This window comes from Orbicella faveolata, unplaced genomic scaffold (genome assembly GCF_042242905.1).
Source record: "Orbicella faveolata isolate gen_17 unplaced genomic scaffold, um_ofav_v1 contig_13, whole genome shotgun sequence".
Taxonomy (NCBI): Eukaryota; Metazoa; Cnidaria; class Anthozoa; order Scleractinia; family Merulinidae; genus Orbicella; species Orbicella faveolata.
The window spans coordinates 30,654,649-30,681,189 of NW_028301540.1; the positions used below are offsets into that span (position 1 = coordinate 30,654,649).

General features: G+C 39.6%; 1 protein-coding gene across 1 annotated transcript in view; it reads right to left on the reverse strand.

The window, feature by feature from the left end:
* The window catches only part of LOC110054383 (uncharacterized), a 50,224-nt gene that overhangs the window by 11,397 nt on the left and 12,286 nt on the right, over positions 1 to 26,541 (reverse strand). The window contains exons 15-52 of the mRNA XM_089285409.1: positions 26,193 to 26,246; positions 25,688 to 25,732; positions 25,507 to 25,560; positions 24,828 to 24,872; positions 24,371 to 24,424; positions 23,820 to 23,873; positions 23,175 to 23,228; positions 21,772 to 21,825; positions 20,924 to 20,977; positions 20,355 to 20,399; positions 19,643 to 19,696; positions 18,794 to 18,838; positions 17,728 to 17,781; positions 17,573 to 17,626; positions 16,859 to 16,912; positions 16,698 to 16,751; positions 16,238 to 16,291; positions 15,262 to 15,306; positions 14,480 to 14,524; positions 13,740 to 13,793; positions 13,258 to 13,311; positions 12,785 to 12,838; positions 11,554 to 11,607; positions 10,250 to 10,303; positions 8,703 to 8,756; positions 7,825 to 7,878; positions 7,111 to 7,164; positions 6,922 to 6,975; positions 6,525 to 6,578; positions 5,542 to 5,595; positions 4,760 to 4,813; positions 4,113 to 4,166; positions 3,781 to 3,834; positions 3,024 to 3,077; positions 2,406 to 2,459; positions 2,063 to 2,116; positions 1,373 to 1,426; positions 297 to 350 (exon numbers count right to left, since the gene is read on the reverse strand). Of these exons, the coding sequence (XP_089141535.1) occupies positions 297 to 350; positions 1,373 to 1,426; positions 2,063 to 2,116; positions 2,406 to 2,459; positions 3,024 to 3,077; positions 3,781 to 3,834; positions 4,113 to 4,166; positions 4,760 to 4,813; positions 5,542 to 5,595; positions 6,525 to 6,578; positions 6,922 to 6,975; positions 7,111 to 7,164; positions 7,825 to 7,878; positions 8,703 to 8,756; positions 10,250 to 10,303; positions 11,554 to 11,607; positions 12,785 to 12,838; positions 13,258 to 13,311; positions 13,740 to 13,793; positions 14,480 to 14,524; positions 15,262 to 15,306; positions 16,238 to 16,291; positions 16,698 to 16,751; positions 16,859 to 16,912; positions 17,573 to 17,626; positions 17,728 to 17,781; positions 18,794 to 18,838; positions 19,643 to 19,696; positions 20,355 to 20,399; positions 20,924 to 20,977; positions 21,772 to 21,825; positions 23,175 to 23,228; positions 23,820 to 23,873; positions 24,371 to 24,424; positions 24,828 to 24,872; positions 25,507 to 25,560; positions 25,688 to 25,732; positions 26,193 to 26,246 (1,998 nt within the window). The remainder of the gene's footprint in view (positions 1 to 296; positions 351 to 1,372; positions 1,427 to 2,062; positions 2,117 to 2,405; positions 2,460 to 3,023; positions 3,078 to 3,780; positions 3,835 to 4,112; positions 4,167 to 4,759; positions 4,814 to 5,541; positions 5,596 to 6,524; positions 6,579 to 6,921; positions 6,976 to 7,110; positions 7,165 to 7,824; positions 7,879 to 8,702; positions 8,757 to 10,249; positions 10,304 to 11,553; positions 11,608 to 12,784; positions 12,839 to 13,257; positions 13,312 to 13,739; positions 13,794 to 14,479; positions 14,525 to 15,261; positions 15,307 to 16,237; positions 16,292 to 16,697; positions 16,752 to 16,858; positions 16,913 to 17,572; positions 17,627 to 17,727; positions 17,782 to 18,793; positions 18,839 to 19,642; positions 19,697 to 20,354; positions 20,400 to 20,923; positions 20,978 to 21,771; positions 21,826 to 23,174; positions 23,229 to 23,819; positions 23,874 to 24,370; positions 24,425 to 24,827; positions 24,873 to 25,506; positions 25,561 to 25,687; positions 25,733 to 26,192; positions 26,247 to 26,541) is intronic.

The following is a 26,541-nucleotide window of genomic DNA, read 5'->3' on the forward strand; positions in this document are numbered from 1 at the left end:
ATGAAATGAAAATTCTATATCTATTTCTTTTCACAAAAATGTGAACTATAACGGCCGTATTACCACGTTTTTATTTGAAATTGAACGTTGCCTTAACACATTTAACTGGAAGGTAGCTCCGACACGAAGACACACTCTAAATATTCCCAGAAAATCGACGTCATGTTCCGCCTCACAGGCTTGTTACTTAACCTCGCTAAAATGTTCCCAGCAACCCCACCTAAACAGGACATTTGTTACAGAAGTAGGCCGAGGGAATAAATCAGAAAGACGTGATGAAGAGCTAATGAAGTTACCTTTACTCCTCTTTCGCCGGGTGCTCCGGGTGTTCCGGGTATTCCGGGTGTTCCCTACAAACACAGCATGACACAACACTTGCCTTGAATTTTATTTCTTTAAGCTGTTTAATTAGGTTGTATTACATTTTTTTCCCCATTAGAATAACCCACTCCTCATGAATACCACACCACTTGACGCCATTTAACTAGAGACATTTTTTTTTCTCATTATAACAGGCCATGCCCGAGTTGCCTTTTGCCTCCGTATAAAAACGAGTCTTCGCACGAAATCATTCATATGAAATTGTGTTTCCCCTACAGGTTCATTTTCGTACAATTAACTCCTTTTCATATGAAAGGTTTTGCATGAGGACTTGTTTTGAAACGGAGGCGGAAATGGCCTATTATCGTTGTTTAACCCTCGTCTACAGTTTTACGGGTATTCTCTGGCTTGTAATCCGTATTCAGCGTGCCTTAGTTTCTTGTGAAAAAATTCGACTGTTGCAAGCGGCTCTCTCCACTATTTGTTGTATTATTTGCCCTTTACTTCTCATAGAAATGTTTTCTATTCGGCTGAGCGAAGCGAACGAGAATACCAGTCTCGTATGTCTCGCAAATGTGCAACAGGATACGTTCACCGATGTATGTACGAGACCGTACCGAATAACGTCGACAAAAGTAAGGCCACGTTATTTATTCTCACTTTCATCTTCAGAGCGGCGATCTGATGACTTGTGCACTGTATTTCGGATTGACTGAGTATTTTTGGATTCGAGCCTTGTCTCACGTCACTTTCACAGCGTCTTTTGCGGTGTATAAATGGGTACTGACAAATTCAACTGCGAAGGGTAACCCTGCGATGAGCTAACGTCTCATCCAGGGGAGAGTTGAAATACTCCTTGACTCTTCATTCTACAGAAACCAAGAAAGCGCCAATGCAATGGGTTTACAGGCTCAAGCACGGACTTTTCCTTCCGTCCATCTTCCTTTGACATCCCTTTGCTTGGTCATAGGCATCGTTAACACCTTAGATTTGAGCTCTACAATGTATGTGTAATTCGTATGTGCGTATATTATTTTACATCATAACTTACATCTGTGCCTGGGAAGCCGGGTTTACCAGGTGGTCCGGGGGGTCCGTCAGGTCCCTAGAACAAACAGTGAATAGTTTAAGAACTAAATCATTTAATATATGTTATTCAAAATAATAGTGGTCTGATGGTTAGCGCATTAAAGCCCGTAATCGAGCGGTCCGGTTCAAGAGTCGGCTCGGGTCACTGTGATATGATCTTGGGTAAGACACTAACTCTCAAGGCTTTTTAAGCCGAGGTGTATAAAAGGGTAGCAGTGGAGTGTTTGGCCAACCTCAAAAATGCTGGCATTCCATCCCGGCGGAGTAGCAAAGCTCATAGTCGTTTCATGCTACTGAAACCTGAGAGCTAAGCAAAGACACTTAGCCACACAGAGCCTTAACAATTAATAATTGTCCTCATCGCCTTCTAGCGTATCTAAGCACACCAGTCGAAATATACAATTAGATCACCAGTCAGTCACTCCTCGGGTGTCCAATGACAACATTCAGGTGTCCTGCATTTGATTGGGCTCTTATTTTTAACTGAATCTTCCTTCTTCGTACAGAGATTATTATCATTATTGCTACCAGGAATTGCTTTGTCTTCATTTCCTTTCTATTCTGTCTACGCTGAACAAGCTGCGCTCTCCCTTTGCAGTGGACATTACGCGAAAGATACAGACTGGACTCCACTCAGTCCCATTCCTCTCACCTCTTCTCCGGCAATGCCATCAGCTCCAAGTTCACCCGGGGCTCCAGATTCACCCTGAAACAAACACATGTGAATGACGTAAGAACGGAAACCTTACCCTAATCTAGTTACCATATCTCTTGGAGGCGAAGGCAAAGAGATCTGGGACGAGATTAGCCGTATGCAGCGTGTTCACACAGACGATGTGTTTTGCACAGTGTGACCACGGTTTAACCAGGTCACGTGACAGGCTTCTGCATTGGACCTCGGTATGTAACAATTCCCAGCGATTTATCCCGCCTACTGAAACAGTTGTTTGTCTTAAACAGTCGGCCATCTTGGATTTAACCAACTTTTAACTCACCCTTGGTCCTTTGCGGCCGGGGGGTCCCTGGGGACCTGGTCCACCATTCAGTCCCTGCAAAAAACATTTCAGTGTTTTGTAATGCAGTAACCAGGAAAACAAACAAACAAACAAACAAACAAATAAATAAATAAATAAATAAATAAATTAATTAATTAATGACCAAGAAGCGGGCAAGATACTTCCTTCTCGCAGTGCCTATCTCCGCCTGGCTGATATGTTGGGACATCTGGATAGCTCAGAATGATGGCAAGTAGCCTGAAATGGACTAGCATTCCATCTAGGGGTAGCTCGGTTATGAGCCACTGAACTTTAGGCTTTCTCATTTAATAAACGATCAGGAGGATTTTGGATTGGATGCTGACCAGGAAATTTGAGGGATTAAAATTCACTTTACTTGTGAAAATATATAATTACATGCAAGTTCATTTTCTTGGAAAACAATTGTTACGTAGGCTAAACTCTGACAGCCCCAGTTTTTGTTTTAGAAACGGTAATAATTATAAAATGTCTTCAATTTCAAATTCTGCACAAGCATCAATCCTGTCTTGTAAATCAGAGTGTGGTGGGAAGTGATCAACTTTTAAGACCATAAGTGATTCTTGTCGTCATACTTACCGCCTCGCCTATGTCTCCTCTCGGTCCTGGAGGACCCGGAGGGCCTGGGGGACCCTATCAAAGAATAGCAAAGAAACAAAAAATTACCATATGACCTTATATGGCTCGCTGGTAGTCCGCTATCAAAACAATGTGCCATAATACGTGGAAAAGAGCCACGCAAGGTATCGTGAGAGGGACCAAACCTTTAAGAGGCCGGAGTATGACATTTTCCATCTCAGCTGTGCACACTCTACTAAATTTGGCAATTCAAAACTGCTTGCAATTGCTGCAAGTTTTCCTTATTTTCACCCGCTTTTCTTATTATTGGTCCAGCCTGTTACTTCACATCAATGAATGGCAATCTTGCAGTAACCGTCAAGTTTCTGGATCAAACTCAGCCACGTTACCACGTTTTAAGTCTGTGGATGAAACCCTAGTGTGTGACCATTCAAATGAACGCTATTAAGCAGTACTTTCATGTGGTACTGTTTACGCTGTGGTTCTAACGTTTAGTCTGTGGATAAAAATGGGGCGTGTTACCAGTACTTCGTTTGGTACAATTTGTTGTGCTGTACAAGGTGGTTCTAACTTTCAATAGCAAGTTTGTGACCATTTAACTGATACCTGTTGAGCTCTAGTTTCGTGTGGTGCTGATAGTTTTCCAATTCTTCTCAAATGAAATTCACACTTTTGACTTAGAATTAGAATAGTTCGCTGTTTTCTGTCTACTACACTGAGGACACAAAACAGACTTCAACACAAGCTTGATTCTCACCCGTTTGCCTCTTTCTCCTCCACTTCCTCTCGCCCCTGGTCTCCCGTCTTGACCCTGTTAAAATTGAAGAAAATTAGAAACATCTATCAACGCATTGTAGATTTGAAGAGCGTTTTGACTCATTTTCTTTTCTCTGATTTTTATCGTCCATCTAATGAAATCTATGGTGCACGATGTAAACAGTCAGTCAGCATAAATAGCCATAAAACTTTCTTCATTGTTATCTATCTCTTTTGTGACTAGGTGTCACACAAGGGCTCGACTTTGTTCATTTACCGGCTGTTAAAAAAAGTCTGAGAAGCAATTGGGAGAGCATAAAAAAGGAGACTTACAGGCTGTCCGGTCAGGCCTTGCTTGCCATCAGCACCGGGTTCACCGGGATCACCCTATCATGTACAAAAGGAAACAAACAAATCCTAAATAAACGAACGAACGGGTGAATGAACGAACTACCGAACGAACGGGTCAATTAACGAACTATCGAACGAACGAACGAGTTAATGAATGAATAAATGAATGAATGAACCAACCAAGCAACGAGTGAATTAATGAATGACTAAACGAACGAGCAAACGAACGAACGAATGTAAGCATGAATAAATGAACGAACGAACGAACGAACGAATGAACGAGTGAATGAATGAACAAATACATAAATAACTAAACAAACAATATCAAATAATCAAGACATCAAGTCGTGACGTTAATAAGAACGATAAAGCTGTCTAAGAAGTTGATAATAAAATGCAATACTCCATCAAGAACTTTCTGTCCCATCAATGATCAAACTAAGTCACATAGTGTCTCTCTGATACAATAATGGCCAGTTTGAGAGAAGTCTTAGACGACAAGAGGGGCAGCCACTCTTTTAAGTTGCCAGTTGCGACAGAAAGTGGGGCAGAGCACCTTCGCCAGTTAGCATAAGGCTTCTCTAGTCAACTTGAACCAAGTTTTTACAGCCCCCTCCAAATGACAATACCTTTGCTCCGTCCAGTCCCCTCTCTCCGTCTGGGCCGGGGGGTCCGACAGGTCCCTGTTAAGTGAACAAAAGATGACGAATCATTTAAAAAAGGGGGTCGGGGAGGGAGAGCCTCAGCTATTCTACAGCATTGCCACTGAGGTGATAACTTAGAACACCTTTGCTATCATTTCAATTACGCCATTTTTCAATTCAAAATGGCTTGTAGTAAAATTATTTTCATTGTTATTTTCATCATGTTTGACTACTAGATACGAAACTCTCTGGCGAGGGTTACTTGACATAATATTTCAGTCGAAACGATCACTTACAGTAAAGTTATTTCGCAGCTTAGTTTGAACATAGTTAATGGTTTGAATTGTCAAAATAAGTTCGTTCTTTTATTTTCCTCTTATCTTTCGCTTGTTGAAGATACTTTATTTCTCTTTATCGGTGTCGAAATATCTTTGTACTTAGATATCAATTGCTATCAGTTTGTTGATTTTTTAGATGAGTTACAACAAGACTAGTATATTTCTTGGAGAACAGATTCAAGTATCTCTCGATTAAGTTAACTTGTCCTGTGGATTCATCCCACAGCCTGCGGGTCTACCGGACGTGTCACGAACGTGTCATGTATTCTCAATATCTGAGGCGATCTATCTTGCAGCTTAGGGTTTGCTAGATGGTTTATCTTCGGGACGAGATACTACACTAGCATGAAGATTTGAATCACTTCAGACTGAAATATTTGACAGAATGCGTTTTGTAAGAAAAAGCAGTTCTAATACAAAGATACTCACAAGAAGTCCAATAGGTCCTGGCGCTCCATTTTCACCCGGCGGTCCAACTGTTCCCTGTTGGAAAACAAGTTAGCAAAGATCACTTCCTATAACGTTCCTTCCTTGCGATACAGCCGGTAAACCTGCGGTGCAGCCAGAAGTACCACAGACAGGTTAAACCGGCAGTGTAGACTCCCTGTGTCGCAGGCTAAAGGTCCTCACACTCAGACCTTTAACTAGTTAGAGCGGTTTTCTTTCGAGTGTCGAAAAGTAATTGGTTTTACATTAATACACTACACGATTGGCTTAAAAAACTCGCGCCACTTTTTTGTCCAATCAGAAACAAAACCAAAACCAATTGTGACCCGCCTGCACTCGTTTTCCCGCGCTTTGCGTGAGCTGCATGTACTTCAAGTTGTGATTGGTTTAATGAATTGTTTGTGTCCTTTGTGATTGGCTAGAGTTATTGCATTGTTTAAGTGGATGACATGTAACTAGCTTCATACTCATTATGGTAGGGTAAGGTCTGACTGCGCGGATTCGGCACTAGATCTAAAATTGAATTTTTGAACAGTTGAAGTCCTTCGTTCAGAATATCCGAGGTAACGAGGTTCTTTCCTTAACAGCCCCTTGGATCCCAATACCTGGTCAGTTATTCTTTTCACATCAGACAGTTTCAATTAATAATATATCGACGATAAAGTCTGATAAGCCTTATTTACGATCGCTGCAGCATAAGTCATGAAATTTCTGAGGAGCCAATAATATAAAATCGGCAAATTTCAACTAACTTCAAAGACCTGCTGACCAATTTTTTTTCATAGCCATGCACCCCTTAAAGTGCCATTGTTTTGTTTCCTTTTTATGTTGTCGCTCACGTTTTCTAAATTTCTCTCGCGTTCTCAAATGTCCGTCGTACTCTATGACAATATAGTAAATGACTTTTGTGTCTAATATGAGTATACCGAACTTTCCGCGAATTCACTGAAAAGCCGTCTACTTACAAGTGCTCCTAAGACACCGGGAGCTCCCACTGTTCCCTGAGGTCCGGGTGGTCCCTGAATAAAAAGACAGCAAGTGTTAATTTAAGACTTTAGAAGCATGTAAGGAAATAGGCAAGGGGTCAGGGACGGGTAAGGCCCAGTCATGGTTGGACTCGATCGAGTGCCTCTATCTATCTAAGAGTACCAGGGGTACTGAGGGAGGGACGGAGACGGAGAGGGAGGTAAAGGGGACAATGCCTTGGAGTTGTTATCATCCGCCATGCTTGATTCCTTCAAAGTACTCGAGAAAGAAGCCTAATTTTACAAAACAAAAAGCCAACAATCAAACAAAGAGTGTGTCTGTGTGTGTGTGTGTGTGTGTGTGTGGGTGGGGGGGGGGGGGGGGGGGAGAACTTACAATTGGTCCTACATCTCCCTCGGGTCCAGGATCGCCAATATCTCCAGGAGCGCCCTAGAAATAAGTAAAAATATCACATGAGAACCCATCAATCAATAATTAATATTTATTTTAGTCTATGAGTCATGAACGCCATGCCCGTATCATCCAAACAGAGTAAAATCTCACTTCATTGCGTTAGTCACAAACCTGTTCTCCAGCCTCTCCCATTGGTCCGGGAGGTCCGGGTGGTCCTGGCGAACCCTGGGTCAAAAGAAACACACTCGTTATTGAGCTACTACAGAGATGTACAGTTCAATTCAACGTGTTGTATTCTAGAGGAAGACATTCTAGTCTCAAAGAAAATCTCAAAAATGGGTCATCAACTCAAAAAGCGAAATAGGTCCAACTATAAAACAATCTTGTTTTAATATAATGGTAACAATGACAGTGTCGATTGCGATGGTTGGGACATGTGCACCAAATGAAGGAAGGTCGAATACCAAAGGATGTCATGAAAGGCGAGCTGGCCATAGGACACCACCTAGTTAGCCATCCAGTCCAGTGTTTCAAGGATGTCTGCAAGTATAACCTCAAACTCACAGGCATCGACACTGACAGCTGGGAACTGCTTGCATACGACCGCAGTGGCTGGCGCCGCGCCGTTCGAGAAGAGGTCAAGAGGGGCGAGGGGCCAACAGCTGGAGGACAGGAGACAACGCAGGAAGGAGACAACGCAGGAAGCAATCACAGCAATGACAGGCCATCAATCCTCCCTCCACCACTTCCTGCGGAAAAGACTGTTATGCAAGGATCGGACTGGTGAGTCATTCCAGACTGCTCCAGGAGCAGTCTTGGCCAACCAAGGCGCCTACTACTACTACCAACAATGACAGCTAATGAAGATGGCAATTTTCAACTTACGTCTGCTCCGTTCTCACCAGGAGGTCCGGGTACACCGGGAGCACCGCGTGGACCCTGCAAAAAACCATTCATTGATTGACTGATTGATTAACGATTAATACCATACTCATCATCAAGCTTATACTCTTACTTCCCAAGCATCATTATATAACAAACATTTCCACTTTAAATCTACATCACAACGAGAGCAATTTAGCTTCACTACTGAAGTATTTAAGTGGCTTATCTCAGGAAATGGTTAAGGCCATTAGGATATGTTTGCCTTTAACGGACACTCAACACGAAAACGCAAACGTTTAAAATTGTTCTCGACTTTTGGCTTAAAAATACATAAAAGTCTAGGTTTTGAACTGCAATCTTTTATATCTCCTGCTAAACCAATTAGGGTACTTGCCGTTGCTTTTGATAAGCGATGGCCTATTCAAAACTCAGGCACGTAGTCGAATTGTTCAACATGACCAGCTCCCAGTTCACTTGACAGCTAAATTCACTGCACCGGTATCGCAGAGGTCATGGGTTCAAATCCCGTTCGAGCCTAAATTTTTATCTTTTTTTTTTTTTTCAGGCTTTAATTTCACAGCTGCTTAAGTTGTGTATATAACTGCGATAATCAGTCGTGTCTTCATATCTTTCTCCCTAGTTCAAACATATGATCTTTCATATATTCACTTGTATGTTCAAACTAAATCACTTAGACACCGTCTATGGCCTTGTGTTTAGCGTGTTGCTCTCTGGGTCAAACAATCTCAGTGAGTTCTACTGCTGAGGGCCAATTTGTTGTGCTCTTGAGCGAGACACTTAATTCTCTCAGTAAATGGATACAGATTGTTACACGACCTGCCATTGAAGAAGAAAATCAAATGTTGATAGGTACTCACAGCAAGGCCAGAATCTCCAGGGACGCCCGGTGTTCCAAAACTGCCAGGGGCACCCTACAAGAAGAAGCACATTTCAACACATCTAAACTAAAAGGACATGGTTTGCATGGAGTGGATTTTTTTTCCTCAATAAACAGTGTAATCAGTTGACTAAATCTATTTTGAAGTGACCTTAAAGCAAATTCAAACATGATTCGGATAACCCTCTCAAACTCATTAATAATTCCTCAAGTTTATCAAGGAAATCATGAACGTGACGGTGTTGGGATATCAAATCTTAATTAGCATGGGTTTTTACGTTTTTAATTTCTCTGTTTTCTTCTTAGTTTTAGTTTCGATTGAAAAGATATTAATTTATACCAAACACTCAAGAAAGTGTTTAACCACATTTCCAAACACCCCGGAGTTCGTCCAAAATACTCCGCTGCGCGTCGTATTTTCAACTCTCTTCTCAGTGTTTGGAAATATGGCCAAACACGGTCTTTCGTGTTTGATATATCACTTCATCCAACGTCATTACACTTACAGAAAAACCGCCATTGAAACTGTTTGAAGTTAACTTTGCTCATGCCATAAGAGTGCATGAGTCGATTATACTGCACAATTACATATAGAGAGTTTGATAGTGCGGCTTTGCCCGCTGCGTTGTAAGTATTGTTAGAATACTTTGCTTTTACCCGTATGGTGTATAAATACACTCTTTTTTTTTTTAATAAGAATATTGTTTTTCCGGCCGAGGCTGAATACTCTTATTTTTCAGCCGATTTAAGAGTGAAAATATTCTTGTGAATATTCTTAGATTATACCGTATGGCATTTCTGTTTTCGATTGTATTTGGTGTTTGGATGGTGTTGAAGTAATTTTGGAGCCAGCCTACAGACATTATATATGGGTTATTGACCAAGTGTGAGGTCAAGATGGCTGGATATTGGCCAAGTTCTTTTTTTGCGTGTTTATGGACCGTGACGGAGTCGAGGTTCATAAACTCGCAAAAAAAGAACTTGGCCAATATCCAACCATCTTGACCTCACACTTGGTCAATAAAGGATTTATTATATGGCTTTTGGGGAAATTTTTCTTGCGGGACGCGCCGGGTAGTCCCGAGCGGGCAAGATAACTCCATCTTGCCCGCTCGGGTAGCCAATCACAGCGCAGGATTTGATTCATCTTGCCCGCTCACGGAGTTAGCCATATAATGAAGCTTGATATCACACAGATAACTTCTCGCAGAAATGTTATTAGCATCAAACACACGGCTAGTGCTGTTTTTGTTGCTTTTTAGCCAAGTTTGCCGTTTAGAGAAAGGAAGAATTTTATACGGTTTAGTTAAAAAGATATAATTGTATTGTATTTACCAATTTTCAACAAACAAATTTAAATTATATTCTTTTCAAAATCTCAGACTTGGATTCATTCTTAAAATATTCTAAAAATTTCACAAATTTCAGCCTCGAAATTCTTATAAAACATATTCTTGTAAAAAAAAAAGAGTGTAAAAGCTGTTGTTGGTTTCGTTATTGTTGTTGTTGTTGTTGTTGTGTACATACCCTTGATCCACGCTCACCGGGGGCACCGGGAGCTCCGGGTGTTCCTGCAAATCCCTGTCAAGATCAGGCAGTAAAAACACATATTAACTTCTGAGAAAGGTTTTGCGGTTTGAAAAGCCGTCGTATGTGATTGCATTTCTATCACCATGCAACTCCCTCATAAATATTTCTATCTAACATAGAAACATCTACATGTGAAACCTTTTCCGTACTTCCTCTAAAATAGATCTCACTTAATATCCGGTTTACGTAAATGTAACTAACTTTCGTACTCTTCCCTTTGGAGTTTGCAGAGTTTTTACTATCATCAATTAATATGCGACTAGAGATGAACAAGATTATTCTGCATCACATAGGCTTCAAACTGCAATACGAGACAGTGGTGCTGTAAGATACTTAACATATTTCCCCCCTGTTCCCCATTTTGCCCAATGTGTCCCAACAAGACAGAGGTCTAGTTGGCAATTAACAAAACACTCTGCACAGCAGGAACTGAATAAATCTCACACGCGAAAATGAGCCACCCAAAAAACCATCAACAAAAAAACCCTGCGCATCCAGAATTTTTACAAAATATTTTTGTTTAAGAAAATGTTCCCCCACCACTTGCCGTGTAAAAAATGGTGTCTTAGGGAAGAGGTAACAACTGCTGTTCGTACTAACTAAGTATGGAAACTAGAGCGAAAAGCCTTTTAATCTATACCACATTCAAACATGGGGCACTTTCCATTCAACCAAAAATTCCGAAATTTTAGAAATGGGGCCAAATGGTACAGAAATTTCCTGGAAAAGGTTCCAGAAAATCCAGAAATTGTTGAATTTCCGAAAAAAGAACAATTCAACCGAAAATTCCGCAAATCCCAGAACGAAAATCAAATGGAACAGAAATTTCCAGGAAAATTTTTTCGATAATTTGGGTATACATGTACTTGAAGAGGTTGTCCTCTTTTTCGGGAATTATGTTAATTCGCCATTTTCTATGCAGCACTAGTTCTTTTGTCTATTAACACAGTGAGTAGGGCATCCCACGAAAAGATGACGGCGACGCGTATTAGAAAATGGATTATTTAACAATTAGACCCGTAGCCCGAAAGGGCTACGGGTCAAAAGCCCATCATTTTCCACTCTGGTGCAGTCAACCGGAAAATTATGTTCCATTCCGAAAACGTTTGGTGAATGGAAAGCGCCCAAAACTTACTTCAGCCCCTGTATTCAGAAATAAGCTCAAAGAGCTCTTTGATTTTCTCGTGTTTTTGCTGTTAGCTCTCTGCATGCACTTCAGGCCTATGCAGCTAAATACGCACCCTTTTGCCATCCCTTCCGGGGTTTCCTCGGGCTCCGGATGGACCAGTGTCTCCCTGTGATAAAAGACAAAAAAAATATTAAGGCCACTTCCCAAACTCATCACTAATTCATTAAGTTTAAACAAAGGACATCATGACCGTGACGGTGTTTGAATATCTGATCTTAGATTTTTACGATTTTATTTCACCGTTTTCTCCTTAGTTTTAGTTTCGACTGAGAAGATATATCAAGCATGAAAAACCGTGTTTGACCACATTTCCAAACACCTCGAAGTTCGTCTTACACACTCTGCTACGTGTCGTATTTTCAACTCTCTTCTCGGTGTTTGGAAATGAGGTCAAACACGGTCTGTTTGATCTATTACTTCAGCAACTAGTGTTTTAGTGTTTATGATCATGCCTAAAACGTTATGATTCAGCAGAATTCTTTTTGTGAGTGTGATCTGAATAATTTCAGATGTCAAAATATAATAATAACATATTAAATTATAATACATCAAAAATTTTTGCGCGCGATCGGTCTAAACGCGTCACGTGACTGAATATTTCCCAGCTAAAGTTGCTAAATATCCGAGTGACATTCCCAAATTTTCAAAAATGCGCGTGTTTCGAAAAATATTTGAAGGATAATAAACACAATAACCTCCATTTGATGCGAAAATATCGACGGATACTTGTCTTTGGATATTATCTGTTCGTGAAAGCTCTCAGTTTCCGCTTCTCGGAACAAACTACTCTCTTCTCGGAAGCTCTCGCTTCGCGGAACAGATAATTTGATATTTTTCGCGCCAAATGAAGGCTACTATTTATTTATTCTAAATTGTGTTTAAGGGAATCTTGGCTAAAAAAATCTTTTGTTCCAAATGACAAGTTGATGGTTGTTTTTAACTGACCGCGCAATGACGTCATAAATTACCATTAAGTACACATGGGGTCGCCCTGGTGATTTTAACTGAAAATTAAACACTTTGCATTCAAATCACTAACAGAGATATCAACTTAAAGTTTAAGAGAACCATCAGGTATACTTTGGAACTTTAGCTGTTTTCCATCCAAGATTCCCTTCAACAGACAGTTCATTTCATTACGTCACATCAAATTCACACAGAAATCTCAATGCCACCCTGAAAGAAGTTTCAGAGTCAATGGATTTCGCTTTTAAACACTAATTGCTTAGCTATATACCATCGATAATGGGTACGTTAACAATGCTCCCCCCCCCGACACTTACTGTATCTCCTTTGCTTCCAGGGGGACCTGGTGGGCCAGGACGTCCAGGTGGACCCTATATAAGAGAATATTTGACAAGTTAGTTACACAACAAGAGAGTAGCAGTCAATGATTCATTTATATTTATAGTTAACAGCTTACGGCTGAAAGAAAGAGCTATTCAATTGTCCCCCGGTTTGCATGTAGCTGCATTAACTTACTTGTATTCACTTTGATCAAGTTCTGATTTATTTTTAAGTCGTGCCGGCTTTTCAGTGTTTGGCCTCTCAATGGAACTTCACACAATTCAGTGTCGTGTTTCACATTAGCACAATCAATCAATCTTTATGCACAGGCACAGACATGTGCATTAAAACTAATCTAGCCAGACACATGAATTAAAATAGCTCTCATTCCTTATGTTTACTTGCAATTCAAGAGAAAGACTTTGTGTCAAGTTGCAACTTTGTTCGGTCAGCGGTCTCCAGAACTCACCGATGCCCCAGCATTTCCTTGCGAGCCCTGAGGGCCTTTTTCGCCACGTTCTCCCTGAAACAAGAAGCACACTGTTAATATTGTAAACAGGACAACACGACGCTTTACAGATAGAAACAAGAAGCTTGAAGAGGCTAGAAACTTGCTTTTGAAGTCTGATCTAATCATTTTTGATCGAAAGACGTGAAAAAGATAAGTCCGTGGTTTGTGTAATTACCTGATGACGTCACCTGTTAATTTAAGCTACAATGCCTCAAAAACATTTTTGTCAGCCTTGCAAAAATACTCAGTTAGCAGGGTTGTCGTGAAATTTTCAAGTAGGCGGCTTTATTGCTGAAATAGGTGGCTGATTTTGCCACCTTTGTTTAAAGATAACAAAATCAGCTATGCTAAACATTCACTATCTTGTTACAGGAGTTCATCTGAATCCTGAGTTTATCTCTTTATTTTAACTCATTAACTCAAGCTGCAGAAAAACTCACAGGTGTTCCATCCACTCCATTCTCTCCAGGTTTTCCCTTTTCACCTTTTACACCCTATAAATAACAATAACAACACATCTGAGCTATCGTCTAAGTAATGGTAATATTCACCTATAAATGAAGAGGAGAACTTACAACCTAAAAAAACTGTAACCATAAGAAACCTGTAACAGGCGACAATATTGATCCTTTTGTTTTTGGCAGATGGCGCCTATTTCAACCCTTTCCTCTGAAATCAATGTTGTATTTCACTTAGTAAGATCTTTCCCCCAATCTCAAAACACTGGATGAGCGGGGAGGAGTTGTGGGGGGGAGGGGGGGGAGGGCTATTGCAGTATGTTGTAGTAAAAAGTTAGTGAAAATATCTGCCTCTTCAGTAAGGCAACATGGTGACGTTGCTTTTTGATCCTTTGATGTCGACTCTTCCTATCATTGCAAAGTAGAATTCGCCAAGAGATGGATTGTTGACCAATCAGTAGGGAACAAGAGCTGGGTTTAGACCGTGATAAGACAGGTTATAGCTTTATTTCAAAGATGGCCTGTGACTCGCACATAAGTACATGTAGCTGCACAGAGAAATGACCAGTGAGTGTCAATGGACCAGACTTTTACATCATCAGCTGACAAACATATTTCCCTTAATTCTGAAGATGACTTCGATTTAAGATTATTTCTACTTTTATATCTATGTTCATGCCATTATTCCTAATTTTAAACTTCTACATTGTTGTTAACCTCACCGGTTCGCCTTGAGGACCTCTCTCTCCTTGTGGTCCGACAGAGCCCTGTCAGAAAATTAATGATATCGATTAACATCAATCAATTATAACATCCCCACGTTACTGTGGAGAATACTCCAAATAAGGTTAACTTAGTTCCAAAACTTTGTTAATTCAAGTCCTCTTTCCTCCTTGACACAACAAAATCTTTTAACTCAGTACCTTGGCTCACCATGCATGGGATCAACAAATGCTTTTCATTTAGCTATTCATGCATTTTCTGGTGCCATGCTTTCTCCTATAGCTTAACTCACTACTACATTCACTATATCAACACAAACAACCCACAGTCCGCAACTTTGCTAACACTCAAAACATCAGGTTTGCAAACCCATTATGGCGTTTAGTTTACATTTTACCAGTTCAAGTTGATAAATAGCGGTAGTCAACCCAACAGTGTCTTAACAAACTAATACTGTTTTACTTCATGGAATGTCAATTTTGCACTTTAATTAAGTGCATATGACAGTAACATTTATCACCACGCCTCTAAATTCTGAATTCTGTCCTAATGGAGGGGTAACAAAAAAAACATTTTTCTTTATGGGATATTTTTCACCTCGAATAATTTTCTTACAAAGTTGAACTCATCAGTTGTATTTTGACTCTTACTTCAGGCTCACTGAACTATTGCAAGACTCTTAAAAGTTCTTTAAATATACTGAGAGTAATATTTAAGACATACAATTGATAATACTCGATACTTTTATCAAAGTTAAGAACAAAAAAAATTCATCACTAACAGGGTCTCCAGGGATGCCATCTTGTCCTCGCTCTCCAGGCGGGCCCTACAGGAAAAGCAAAAAAAAAAAAAATACTTTGGCCTTAACTTGGTGCAGAAGACACAGTTGATGTAAAACAATAGAGAACAAAAGGACAAAAGAATGAAAACAATAGGTTTGTGGAGCGGTGTTCCTGACACAACAACTACGCTACACTGTTTAAGCACTGAACTTGTTTTGATCAGGGCCAGGTTGTTCAAAGCCCGATTAAGCTAACCCAGGATTAGCGGGAATTTTGGTTCCATTTTGTAACTTTTTGGTGAGGTTTTCTGTTTGTATTGTTTTTCCTTCAGTTTTGAGCTTGAGTAATCTCAAACTATACAAAATATAAGCAGTGGAAAACATTTTTATAGAAGAAAAATTCATACTTGGGTTAACTTTTAATCCTTGGTTAGGGTTAACCGGCTTTTGAACAACCCGGCCCAGTAGCATAAATCAGATTACACACTTAATGTTGTTGTAGTTGGTTCAAACAGTGTTAACTCCATGATCACTCTTTATAAAAACACTTTGTGGAGGTCGCGTGGCTGAGTTGTTAGGGTGTCTGGATGTCACGGGTTCAAGTCCTGCACTGGCCAATTAGCTGAAGTTGTTTCTCGGTTGACCCTAGATCAACTCCTCAATCATGCTTGTAAATAGCCAACTGGTCTGCCTCACAGCTGCCAGCTGGGATTTTTAAGCATATTATGTTCATTTGAAATATTTGTTTCTTTCAGATTAAGTGGCATGCCTGTGAACTAGCTAGATGTAGCAAAGCACATTGACCACTATGAACAACAACATTTGAACATTTGAATTTTTCTTTTTTGAACAAATAACAAAGTAAGGATGGTTGAAACCAGAGTAAAATAAAGTGATGTGCTAATCAAATGTTCTCTCTACAAACAAGCTGGGGCAAGTATTCCTCTTTACAAGATTCAGATGATTTTGACATTACCGACTTTCCATCTGGTCCAGGGGCACCAGCCGCGCCAGGTTCACCTTGGGCTCCCTGTGTAAATGAAGCAGCTTGTCAGTTTTATCACAGTTTGAGACAAACAGTCCGCCAGGGCTTAAACATTAATACAAAGAATTTCTACACCTCTGCAGTCAGTATATGGCTAGAAAGTGGGTATAAAATGCACATCTTGCAGACATGCATTTTAGAAAATAAATGTAAATGCTTAGTTTATGTCACAGACATTTATAAACCTGTCTGCTCTAGTATCATTCAGTGAATGAGGCTCACTTAAGATATGTGGAACTTCTACAGAAATGTTCGTTACTAATATCTTTATGCAAGCCTAAAGTTCTGATGATGGGTTGGTAATAAAGTCAAATCTAAGCTTTCATTACACATTACACAAAATGATCTCTGACCCTTTAACTGGGAATGAATGGTTAAAACAGTTACTTACCATTAGTCCTGAAGGACCAACTGGGCCTGGAAAACCTCGCAGACCAGGAGCACCCTAACACACACACACACGAAAAAATGAATATATTATTCCTTCACAACTCAGGCTGCTAATTTGTTTGCGTCTAAATACACACACTTCTGTCAGCACAGCATACTCACATCAGCTCCAGGTGTCCCAGTTTCTCCTCGGTCTCCAAAATCACCATGGGCCCCCTGTGGTGTAATGTAAAGACTTCTGGTCAGGAAGTTGACAGAACAAATGATAGTTTTAAAGGCCATGTACTAAGTTGCAAGTACATTGCCCTTAAATAAAACCTAATATAGATCTAAGTTGTAGGGTATAGGGGCACTGTCCTCTCATCTTTAGTGCACTTGACTCTGATTCAAACAGTCCAAGTTCGAACCCTGGCTGAGGACACAGTTTCATGTTCTTGGGCAAGACTCTCTTTTCACCATTACTGTCTCTTTCCACCCAGGTGTATAAATGGGTAGTGGCAAATTTAATGCTGGGGGTAACCCTGTGACACACTAGCATCCCATCCAGCAGGGAGTGGAAATACACCTTGTCGCTTCATTCTACAGAAACAGAGATAAGTGCCAGCCCGATGGGCCACTTAAACACGTATGCAGACTTTACCTTACTTAGTTGTAGGAGGGAAAGGGCCTAATGGCATAGTATATGTTGGCTTCCTGGGTTTGAGCCTTGGCTGTGATCACTGTGTTGTGAAATCACTCTCACAGTACACAAAGGGCAAGGTCTGAAAGCAAAATCCTGGAGGAAGGGGAGGGAGCCCTACTCCTGGTCACTTCGTGTGAAAGGTTGTACATGTAGCTGGCCAGACTATGTGTGCAAACATGACGTATGGTTCATACCTGAGGGCCTTTAGGTCCAACTGCACCAGAAGCTCCTGCCTTTCCAGGTGCACCCTACAAAAATACACAAATCAGTAGTTTGGTTCAGTAATTACAAGCAGTTTACAATGGAAAAAGCAATGGAAACTGTGTAACAACACCCCTCTAATACACACCTGTTCTCCTTTCTTGCCAGACATTCCCATGCCACCATTGGGTCCAGGAGGGCCCTGTTGCACAAAACATTCATCATATAAGTATTACTCTGACTATCCACAAACCAATAATTTATTATGCAAAATAAGTGTTATTATCAGTTAAAGAACAAGGTAATCGAGAAATTTGCCCTCAGTTACATGCTTTTGTACTGGATTTTATTCCTCGATTTCAAACTCCAACATAAATAGGAAATGGAGAGATAGAAGACGTTTGCACACAGACTACAATCGGGACAAAAGTACATGTACACTGTAGTTGCCCAAAAACAAACCTTCTCATCAACCCTTCTCATATTCCCCCTCCCCCTTTACAATGATATAACCATGTGTTGTTCAGTATCGCCAAAGCCTGTTTCACAATTGATTGGGGGAGGGGGTGAGGGTGGCTATTAATGAAAAAGGTGTTCTTTTTTCTATAAAGGGAAGTACAGATCTCTGTTTGAAAAGGTCCCATTTGAAAAAATATCTCAACACTTTTGTCCCTGATTTTCTACAATGCCTTTGAGAATTGGGGAAGGATAATAGAAATCAGGAAATTAAAGGGGAGACATAATGCCTCAGAAGAGAACTTTTAAAATTATAGGATTGAATTGTCTGTTAAAATGTACTGCCTTTCATTTCTAAAAGGATTTGGGACTTTCCAATTATTTCTGTCTATTAGTTCTTAGTATATATCTACTAGCATTCTATGACAAATGACATTCTCTGATTGGCTACACTACTCACTATCTGTTCTGTTGTAGATAGTGGGTAGCGTAGTAGTGTGCGCTTCTTAACCAAATGACGGCAACTTCTTTGCATTTTCGCGGTCTCTGTGAAGAGGATTTACATGTAGATAAAGTTTCGAATGACCAGTAGATTTATACTAAAACAATACGGTTATTCGCTCACAATTTCAATTAGTGAACGTCAACTTTGGCTGCACCCACATCAACTATCATGTCATAGAAATTTTGAGCTCATAATCTAATTGTTTGTTAGAACAGAAAGGTACTTGCAAAATATAACAAGAAGTGATACGAACCGGTGGTCCAACTTTACCCGGTTCACCATCCTTTCCGGCAGCACCCTGTGAAAGAATAGGAAAAAATAGATGAGCAATAGTAACTACACTTATTAACTGAGAGTGCAAGGTCTTTACAGGAAAATCTCACACTGAGACCTTGTGGTATTGACCGAGCAATAGCGAGTTGTATTTTATGCTTGTATTTTTAGTTGTATTTTAGTACATGTTTCAGTGTCATAACAGGCAAGTTTGGTCAAGCCATGGAGAGTATTTTGGCGAAAACGTAGTCAAGCCAAACTACTTCTGTTGAGTTATAGTGAAGAGCATCCTTTGAAGTAACTGACAACAAATAGCACCAAGACAATGCAACATTCTTCCATCCAAGATAATCACTAATAAACAGCAATTCGGCACCAGTTTTGGAAAATAAACTTACAACTTTCCTTTTCCAAAAAGTATTTTAATTTATAACTGTTTTCAGAGAATTTTTTTTGATTTGCAGGTTAATTGCTATTGTTTTTTCTGTTAATGTATCATAACTTTCAATCCAAAATTAAAGACCTGTGTTTCTACACCCTCTAGGAAACTAGTGCTATAGAAATGTTTTAATAGCACTTTGATTAAGAACTATGATACACCACTATAACTTTGTAACGCAAACCCTTCAGGTGACTTCCTGACTTCTCACTCATTCAAAAAGGGCATTTTGCTTGTAGCAAGTTTAAAAACTTTCACGTCATATGATCTGCATGTCATGGACAAGACAAACCCAGGAAACTGGTCAAAAAATTTGTTTCGGGTGTCCTCAATTGCAATTGATGATCCACAAGGCCTTGGAATAGACAAGAGTAGAAATGAGTTGCTAACCTTCTCGCCATCTCGTCCGTCAGATCCGGGATCACCAGGTGCTCCGGAGGGTCCCTGTTCACAAACAGGAAAAACAAGTTTCAGAACTACAAGTCACGTTCTTATTAAGTATTTGAGTTACAAAGTCTCAGAAAGACAATCACCAAAACTTTCCAGACCTTTAAAAATAGCACTTAACATGATACAACAATTGTACCCTTAGACACCCATTGTGGCCCTATGAAAACAGCCACCATAGGCCTGCAATGTTGGTCGCGAGTTATGGTAGCTGCAGGCTTTTTCATGCATTGCAACCTTTGAAAATTGGCCAGGATGAGCATGTACACATGCAGTTAGTGTGCAAGAGATGGCCCTTTGCATGCATTGTGAACCCTTACAAAGGTCATCATAGGCCTGCAATGAGTGCAAAGAGCAAGTAAGAAATGGCCCTTTGCATGCATTGCAGACCGTTTACAAAGGTCATCATAGGCCTGCAATGGGGGTAGAAAGCAAGTAAGAGATGGTCCTTTGCATGTATTGCAGACCCTTTATAAAGGTCATCATAGGCCTGCAATGAGTGCAGAGAGGAAGTAAGAGATAGCCCTTTGCATGCAATGCGGCCCTTGATATGGGGTCCGCAGTTTGTGCAGAGAACAATGTGAACTGAAGCCCTTGACACATATTGCAGGCCAAAGACACTTGCCATTAATTAAAGTGACATTTTGACACTCACCCTTGGACCAAATAAACCATCTTCGCCTGGAACACCATCAGGACCCTGTAATAATAATACGCATAAACACAGTTTGAAATGAACTGCTTGCACTTGAATAGTGAGCAAGACACTTGGAGAGAGAGCTGTGTGTTTATTCCAAAGTACAGTTGGACCCCGCTAATTTGAACTCAGTTATTTCAAATTCTCTGTTATTTCAAATTCAAAACCATTTCCCTTGGGTTTGCCCTTCAGTCATCTACCATTGACTATTTCAAACTCCTGCTATTTCGCACTTTTTTTTTTTGTTTCCCCCAAGAGTTTGCAATAGCAGGATTCAACTGTATTTATAGCAGCCAAGATGACATTGCTGATGAATGTTTGGAATTTAAACTCATTTGGCTGCAGTCCTTGCCTTGGTTGGACAATATTTGAATTCCCCAAACTTGCCATTAATGGCAGGAGACAAAACAACAAACTAATCTTAATACAAATATCAGAGTGGAAGAATCAATAATATTAGTACAAGTGCTAGAAATGAGTAAATACACAAAACAGATAAAAACATGTCAAAATCATGAATACCCTACCCGTTCTCCCTTTTGTCCATCTTGGCCACTGGCTCCTGGTTCTCCTGAAGCACCCTGTTCAAATTAAGATTTGTGTTACAGATGGCTAGGACACACCTTGTTCTCTCACATAGCAGCCTCAGTAAACACCAGGGGTCTCTCGTCACATGATTAGTATAACCAAAATGCATGAAAAACTATAGATATCAAAAGAAAACTAGAAAACTGGAGGATGAAAGATTGCAACAGAATAATTCCAAGTGAAGATAAAGGAATTCTGGCAGATTCACTGGTATTAAGACCAACTTTAAACAGATAACTCTATCATGTTAATTCAACTCTGGCACTTAAATTTGCTTGTTTCTATAGTGTTTTCGTTCTTTATTAAAATCTGTTTTCTAGTTTTTTGAAAACCTGTAACCGTCATTGCTGTATTAGCTACATTATAAGTTCAAATACAACCTGTAAGCTTTCATTCAACAACCAAAACCTGTCTCATTACATTAACATCAAATCTGCTATACTCTTTCTTCAAGTCATAGCCAGTCTGCTTCTATCCAGATCTTACATGCTTTTATCCAGATCCTATTTTAAAACCACTTTTTTTCTATGACCACCTTGTCATCATACGATAGCTACTTCAATCTCTCCCACACATTCCCTCAGTCAGTTGTTCTCTCGATTGAAGATTCTCTTTAGTTCAACCATCCTGTTAGTACAGTACCACTGGGTTTTGGTGACCTGCTAATGGTTGAATTAAGAGATTTCCACTGTGCAGTGGAACTTATTTATCTTTAAATGTGTCTCAAACAACATTACATTTCTAAGGATTTACAGAGTGCTGTGGAATTGATCTAGTTTTAACGTACATCTTGGCCAGGAAGTCCTGCAGCTCCAGCAGCTCCTGGGGGACCACGCTCACCCTAACGACAAACAACAAAATGCAGTGTAAAAAGTGTTGCTTAAGTCAAACAAAATCACATCCATTTTTTGTACACTCACGTAAAATAAACATTTCTGAAACTCATTAATTAAGTCATCAGGTTTTCATCAAAGGGAATCATGACCACGACAGTGTTTGGATATCTGATCTTAATTAGAATAAATTTTTACGATATAATTTCTCCTTTTTTCCCCATAGTTTAAGGTTTCATTGAAAAGATAATTTTTATCTAACACTCCAGACAGTGTTTGACCACATTTCCAAACACCTCGAAGTTCATCAAACATACTCCACAACATGACGCCTTTTCAACTTTCTTCTCGGTGTTAAGAAATGCAGGAAGCATGGTCCAGTTCGTCAAAAATACCCTGGTATCAGTTTTATTCTCAACTCTTTTCCCAGTGTTTGGGAGTGTGGTCAAACACAGCCTTTCGTGTTTGATGTATCACTAAACCGTTTCTTTAAACAAAGACAACATGTTGTACCAGGCATATCTGTTGTCTGACTGTTTTTTTTTTTTTTATACTTTTCATGACTTTGTGCATACATATTGTGGTGTATGCTACCAACAATATTATTTTTGTATCACTGCAGTCACATTGGCAAACAAAGGCTTAACATGAATTCTGTTCAATGTTAATCACTTTTACTAAAACAATTTGCCATCCAAAACAAAAATAACCCAGCGAAATAGGCCATTTCCGACTTGCCTTTTGCACACAGGTTCATTTCCATGCAAATCAAGAATACTTTCATATGAAAGGTTTTGCATGAAGACTTGTTTTGAAAAAGAGGCACAAGGTAGCTTGGAGATGGCCTACTGAACTTGCTATTTCTAACTCCCCAATATTCATGTGAGGGCCACTGGTTTTTCAGTGATTACTGTTGTGTGCTAGTACCCTCAATAAATAAAATTGGTTATTTATTATTATTTATTATTTTAAACTCTAAGCCATATCCCCAAGAGTTGTTCTGTTTTTGCACTCATTTACCACCAGCTATTTCAAACTCAGTTTATTTCAAAAACCCCTCACTATTTTGAAATGATTTTAATTTGTTTCCCTAAACCAAAAATTAATCCCATTTATTTCACTTAACTCCATTGATGGACTGTGTAAGATCTGACACAGCTAGCCAGAACACCACATTTTCACCTTTTCTGATCACAAGAATCTACTTTTGTACAACACTGTATAGTTAAATTTATCTTTAGGTGTTCTCTCAGGACTAGCCCATGGATCAGTAAAAAATTGCAGGCATCCTTGAACAATAAAATTGCAAACTGTATAGCTGGGCTTCTTGCAAGCAAACTCTTTTATTTCTCCTCACCGGAGGTCCTTGTTCACCAGATGCTCCCAAGGCTCCTGGCTTGCCGCGACTTCCCTGGAAAAAAATGTTATGATTGAATGTAATATAATTGTAGCTTCAATTTTAGAAAGCTAAAATATTGAAATCTTCGTTCACATGCACAACACACAATCTTGAACAAAACCAACATTTCAACCTCTATGTTCTCTACATAAGAAGTGAGATGAGCAGAGATATCATATTCCCATCCCCCAATAAGATTGCTTCCTACTGTCATGCGAGCATTTCCAACCCATATTTGAATTTTTCCCAGGATTTCCAAGGGAGTTTTAAGGTGGCTGCAGGCAACAATTTCCATCACTTTCAGCCGTTATACTTTCACAGATCAATACTACAACTCCTTATCAACTGATATTACAAATATTGATATCATTTGAATGCCCAATCATCGGTGAACAAGTTGTAGTCATCATCATGGCATAATAGGTTACCATTACAGCTACAATACAACCTGTTAAAAACACCCTTAATTTTACCTTTGAGTTGTATATTTAAGACATCCAAGATAAATAACAGAACACGACACTTTATTGAACAGGAACATACAGTACATGTATGTGTTTAATTGGTGTGTAACACAGAGATCATTCAACAAATGTGACTCACTTGCCGTCCTGGGGGACCTCGTGGCCCTGGTTCACCCTGGGGGCCTGTATCACCCTAAAAAGTGGAATTAACAAGCATATGTCATCATCATCATCATTGTCATCATCATCATCAATATCACTGCAACACAGTGACATGAGACCACTAGTGTAAGTTAAATATTTTGCTCCAATTACAAAATAGTACATGTACATGTAGCACCAGAGTGGAGTTGTTACCAGCTCACTGCCAACTGATTAGTCAGTGTCAAAGAGTTTTCTCCATTATCATAGCATGGTTCTAGGCTTGAGCTAGCTGCCTCCACCCTGCCCTCTCCCAACAATATCGAAAACGTTTGCCTGACGCCAACAAATATTTCTCACTCCATTGTGCACGTGCCCTTTATAAGGTCTTGCTGTTTGTTGGTTCAGACACGTTTACTTTTAAACTTTTCATGTAAAATTGTCCAGAATCGCAGTTTCTACTGCTTGAATCTTGTTACATGGTGTAACCTTGAGGATCTGTTAACAGATCTTTGTGATCAATCTACGACACATGAACACTATACCTACCCTTTCGCCACTCTCACCAGGAAGGCCGGGAGGGCCTGATGATCCAGTCTCACCCTAAATAATAAAAAAATAATTTTTAATTAAGTTAATGGACTTAGAAATGGCAATAGTTTGATAGGAATCTTACTCCTGCCACTTGTACTACTACATGAATATGCAGCTATAGACAAGGATAAAACGAGTTTCCCTTTGCTATGCATGTGAGTATTAATGTTATTGTTTGAAGTCACGATCAAGCAAGTTGACAAAACTAGGGGACTGCACTGCAACATCACATTTGCAAGTGTGGAGAGGAGCTGTTATCAGAAGTTATAGGGATAGCATCGCAACTGATAATATCAAGTGTCAATACTATGGTCAGGAGCTTGCTACAGCTATACTCTCGCTGAAGTTGTACTTAACATCTATAAACATTTGAGGAGATGTCTCAAAACATTATCCTTTTATACATGTATACCTGGGCTCCTGGTGGCCCAAAGGCTCCATCTTCACCAGGATTGCCCTGTAGTAATTAAAAAAACAACTTGTAAAAATGAATGAATTTCATAGAACATGAAAAGCAGTTTTCACTTGAGCGTTGAAAGCAATTAGATAGTAGAGCAATATTTTCACTTGAGTGTTGAAAGTAATGCACAATTAAATTAGTTTTCATTAGTGAGTGTTGGAAGTATAACTCTCAAGTAGAGCAGGTTTCACTTGAGTGATAAAACTACTGCTGTTACATGTAAATTGTGCATTTGTTTTGCCATTTTGCTGGCTCAAGGAAGGGACACATAAACATACAATAATACAGTCTTTTATGGAGGAGCTGGGGAATACATCCATGATTGAAGACAATACCATGGACCTGTAAGTCAAGGGTTTACATGTTTCACTAGCAGGAATTACACGTAGTTACCCTACACAAAGCAGTTAGTTATATAGAGCCGCACTTACTGTTACAGCCATACTGGAGAATAATGAGCGAGCGAGCTCATGGGACTGTACAGGAGAATATCAACCATATACATTGTAAATCTCACTGCACTTAATCCATTCATTGTACAATCCTGACCTACGGTCGATAATCTATCAGGACAGTGCTCACACTTGTTTAATAACATTTTACATATTAACAATATTGTTTGCTGTCATACCGGTTTTCCTGGGGCGCCTGGTAATCCCTGTGGTCCAGTCGGTCCAGGATCACCCTAAATTACAAAAAAATAGCAAACATATTATGTCAGAATTGTTGGTGGAGAGATTTTCCACTGTAAATGACAGTTAAAAGACAATTATAATATTCTTATATATATTTCTTTGTTGTTCCTGCTTTACCTGTGCTCCTTTCTGCCCTTCCTCGCCATCTTGACCAGGAGCACCCTACAAGAGATGAGCAATGAGTTATCACTTCATGGAAATTTTTCATGTTAAAAGTTCCCTGGATATTGCACATTAGTGGCTTGACACTTAAATAAACCTATCCATGTTTGTTTTGTGTACCACTTAAAAAATGTATAGTTCCAGAAAATATTCATACCTCCCCCATGGAAGGGACTTTTTTCTAAGACCCCCTCCCCCCCACCCCTCTGGAAATTCCAATAAAGCTTCACACATTTCTTTATAAATAAATTTTTTGGTCTTACAGAACCCCCCACCCCCCAGAAAATTCCAATCCCTTCTGTGGGGAGAGTATGGATATTTTCTGGAACTGCATAATTGCAAAAGCTTTAAATTTATCACAACAAAAAGAGACGATGGTTAAAACCAGTTTAGTTGAATCCAGGTGGCAATAAATAAATTAAATAGAAACCGTAAAAGGAAAGGGTGTGGCATTATTTACATCAGTTCCTCTTTCTCCCTGGGGTCCCTGTGCACCTCGTCGTCCTGGTAAACCCTGAATATTAAAAAAAGTCAATTGTGAGCAACATGTTTTAAGACCAACCTTATTACCAATGCAATTGATATAATTTTCAAAAATCTGCTGCATAAATTTAACCAAGTATCATTACAGTAAGGATATTCGAACCGTGAACACTTGTACATTTTTTTTACATCTTTTCAGATGACCATAGAATAAAGCCTCTTCATGTAATGTACATAATGTTAGCATTTTTAAAGTGTAAAAACACTTAATACTCCTGTTAAAAGGAAGAGCCTGCATTCTATGGTCACTAAAACAATGTTCAAAA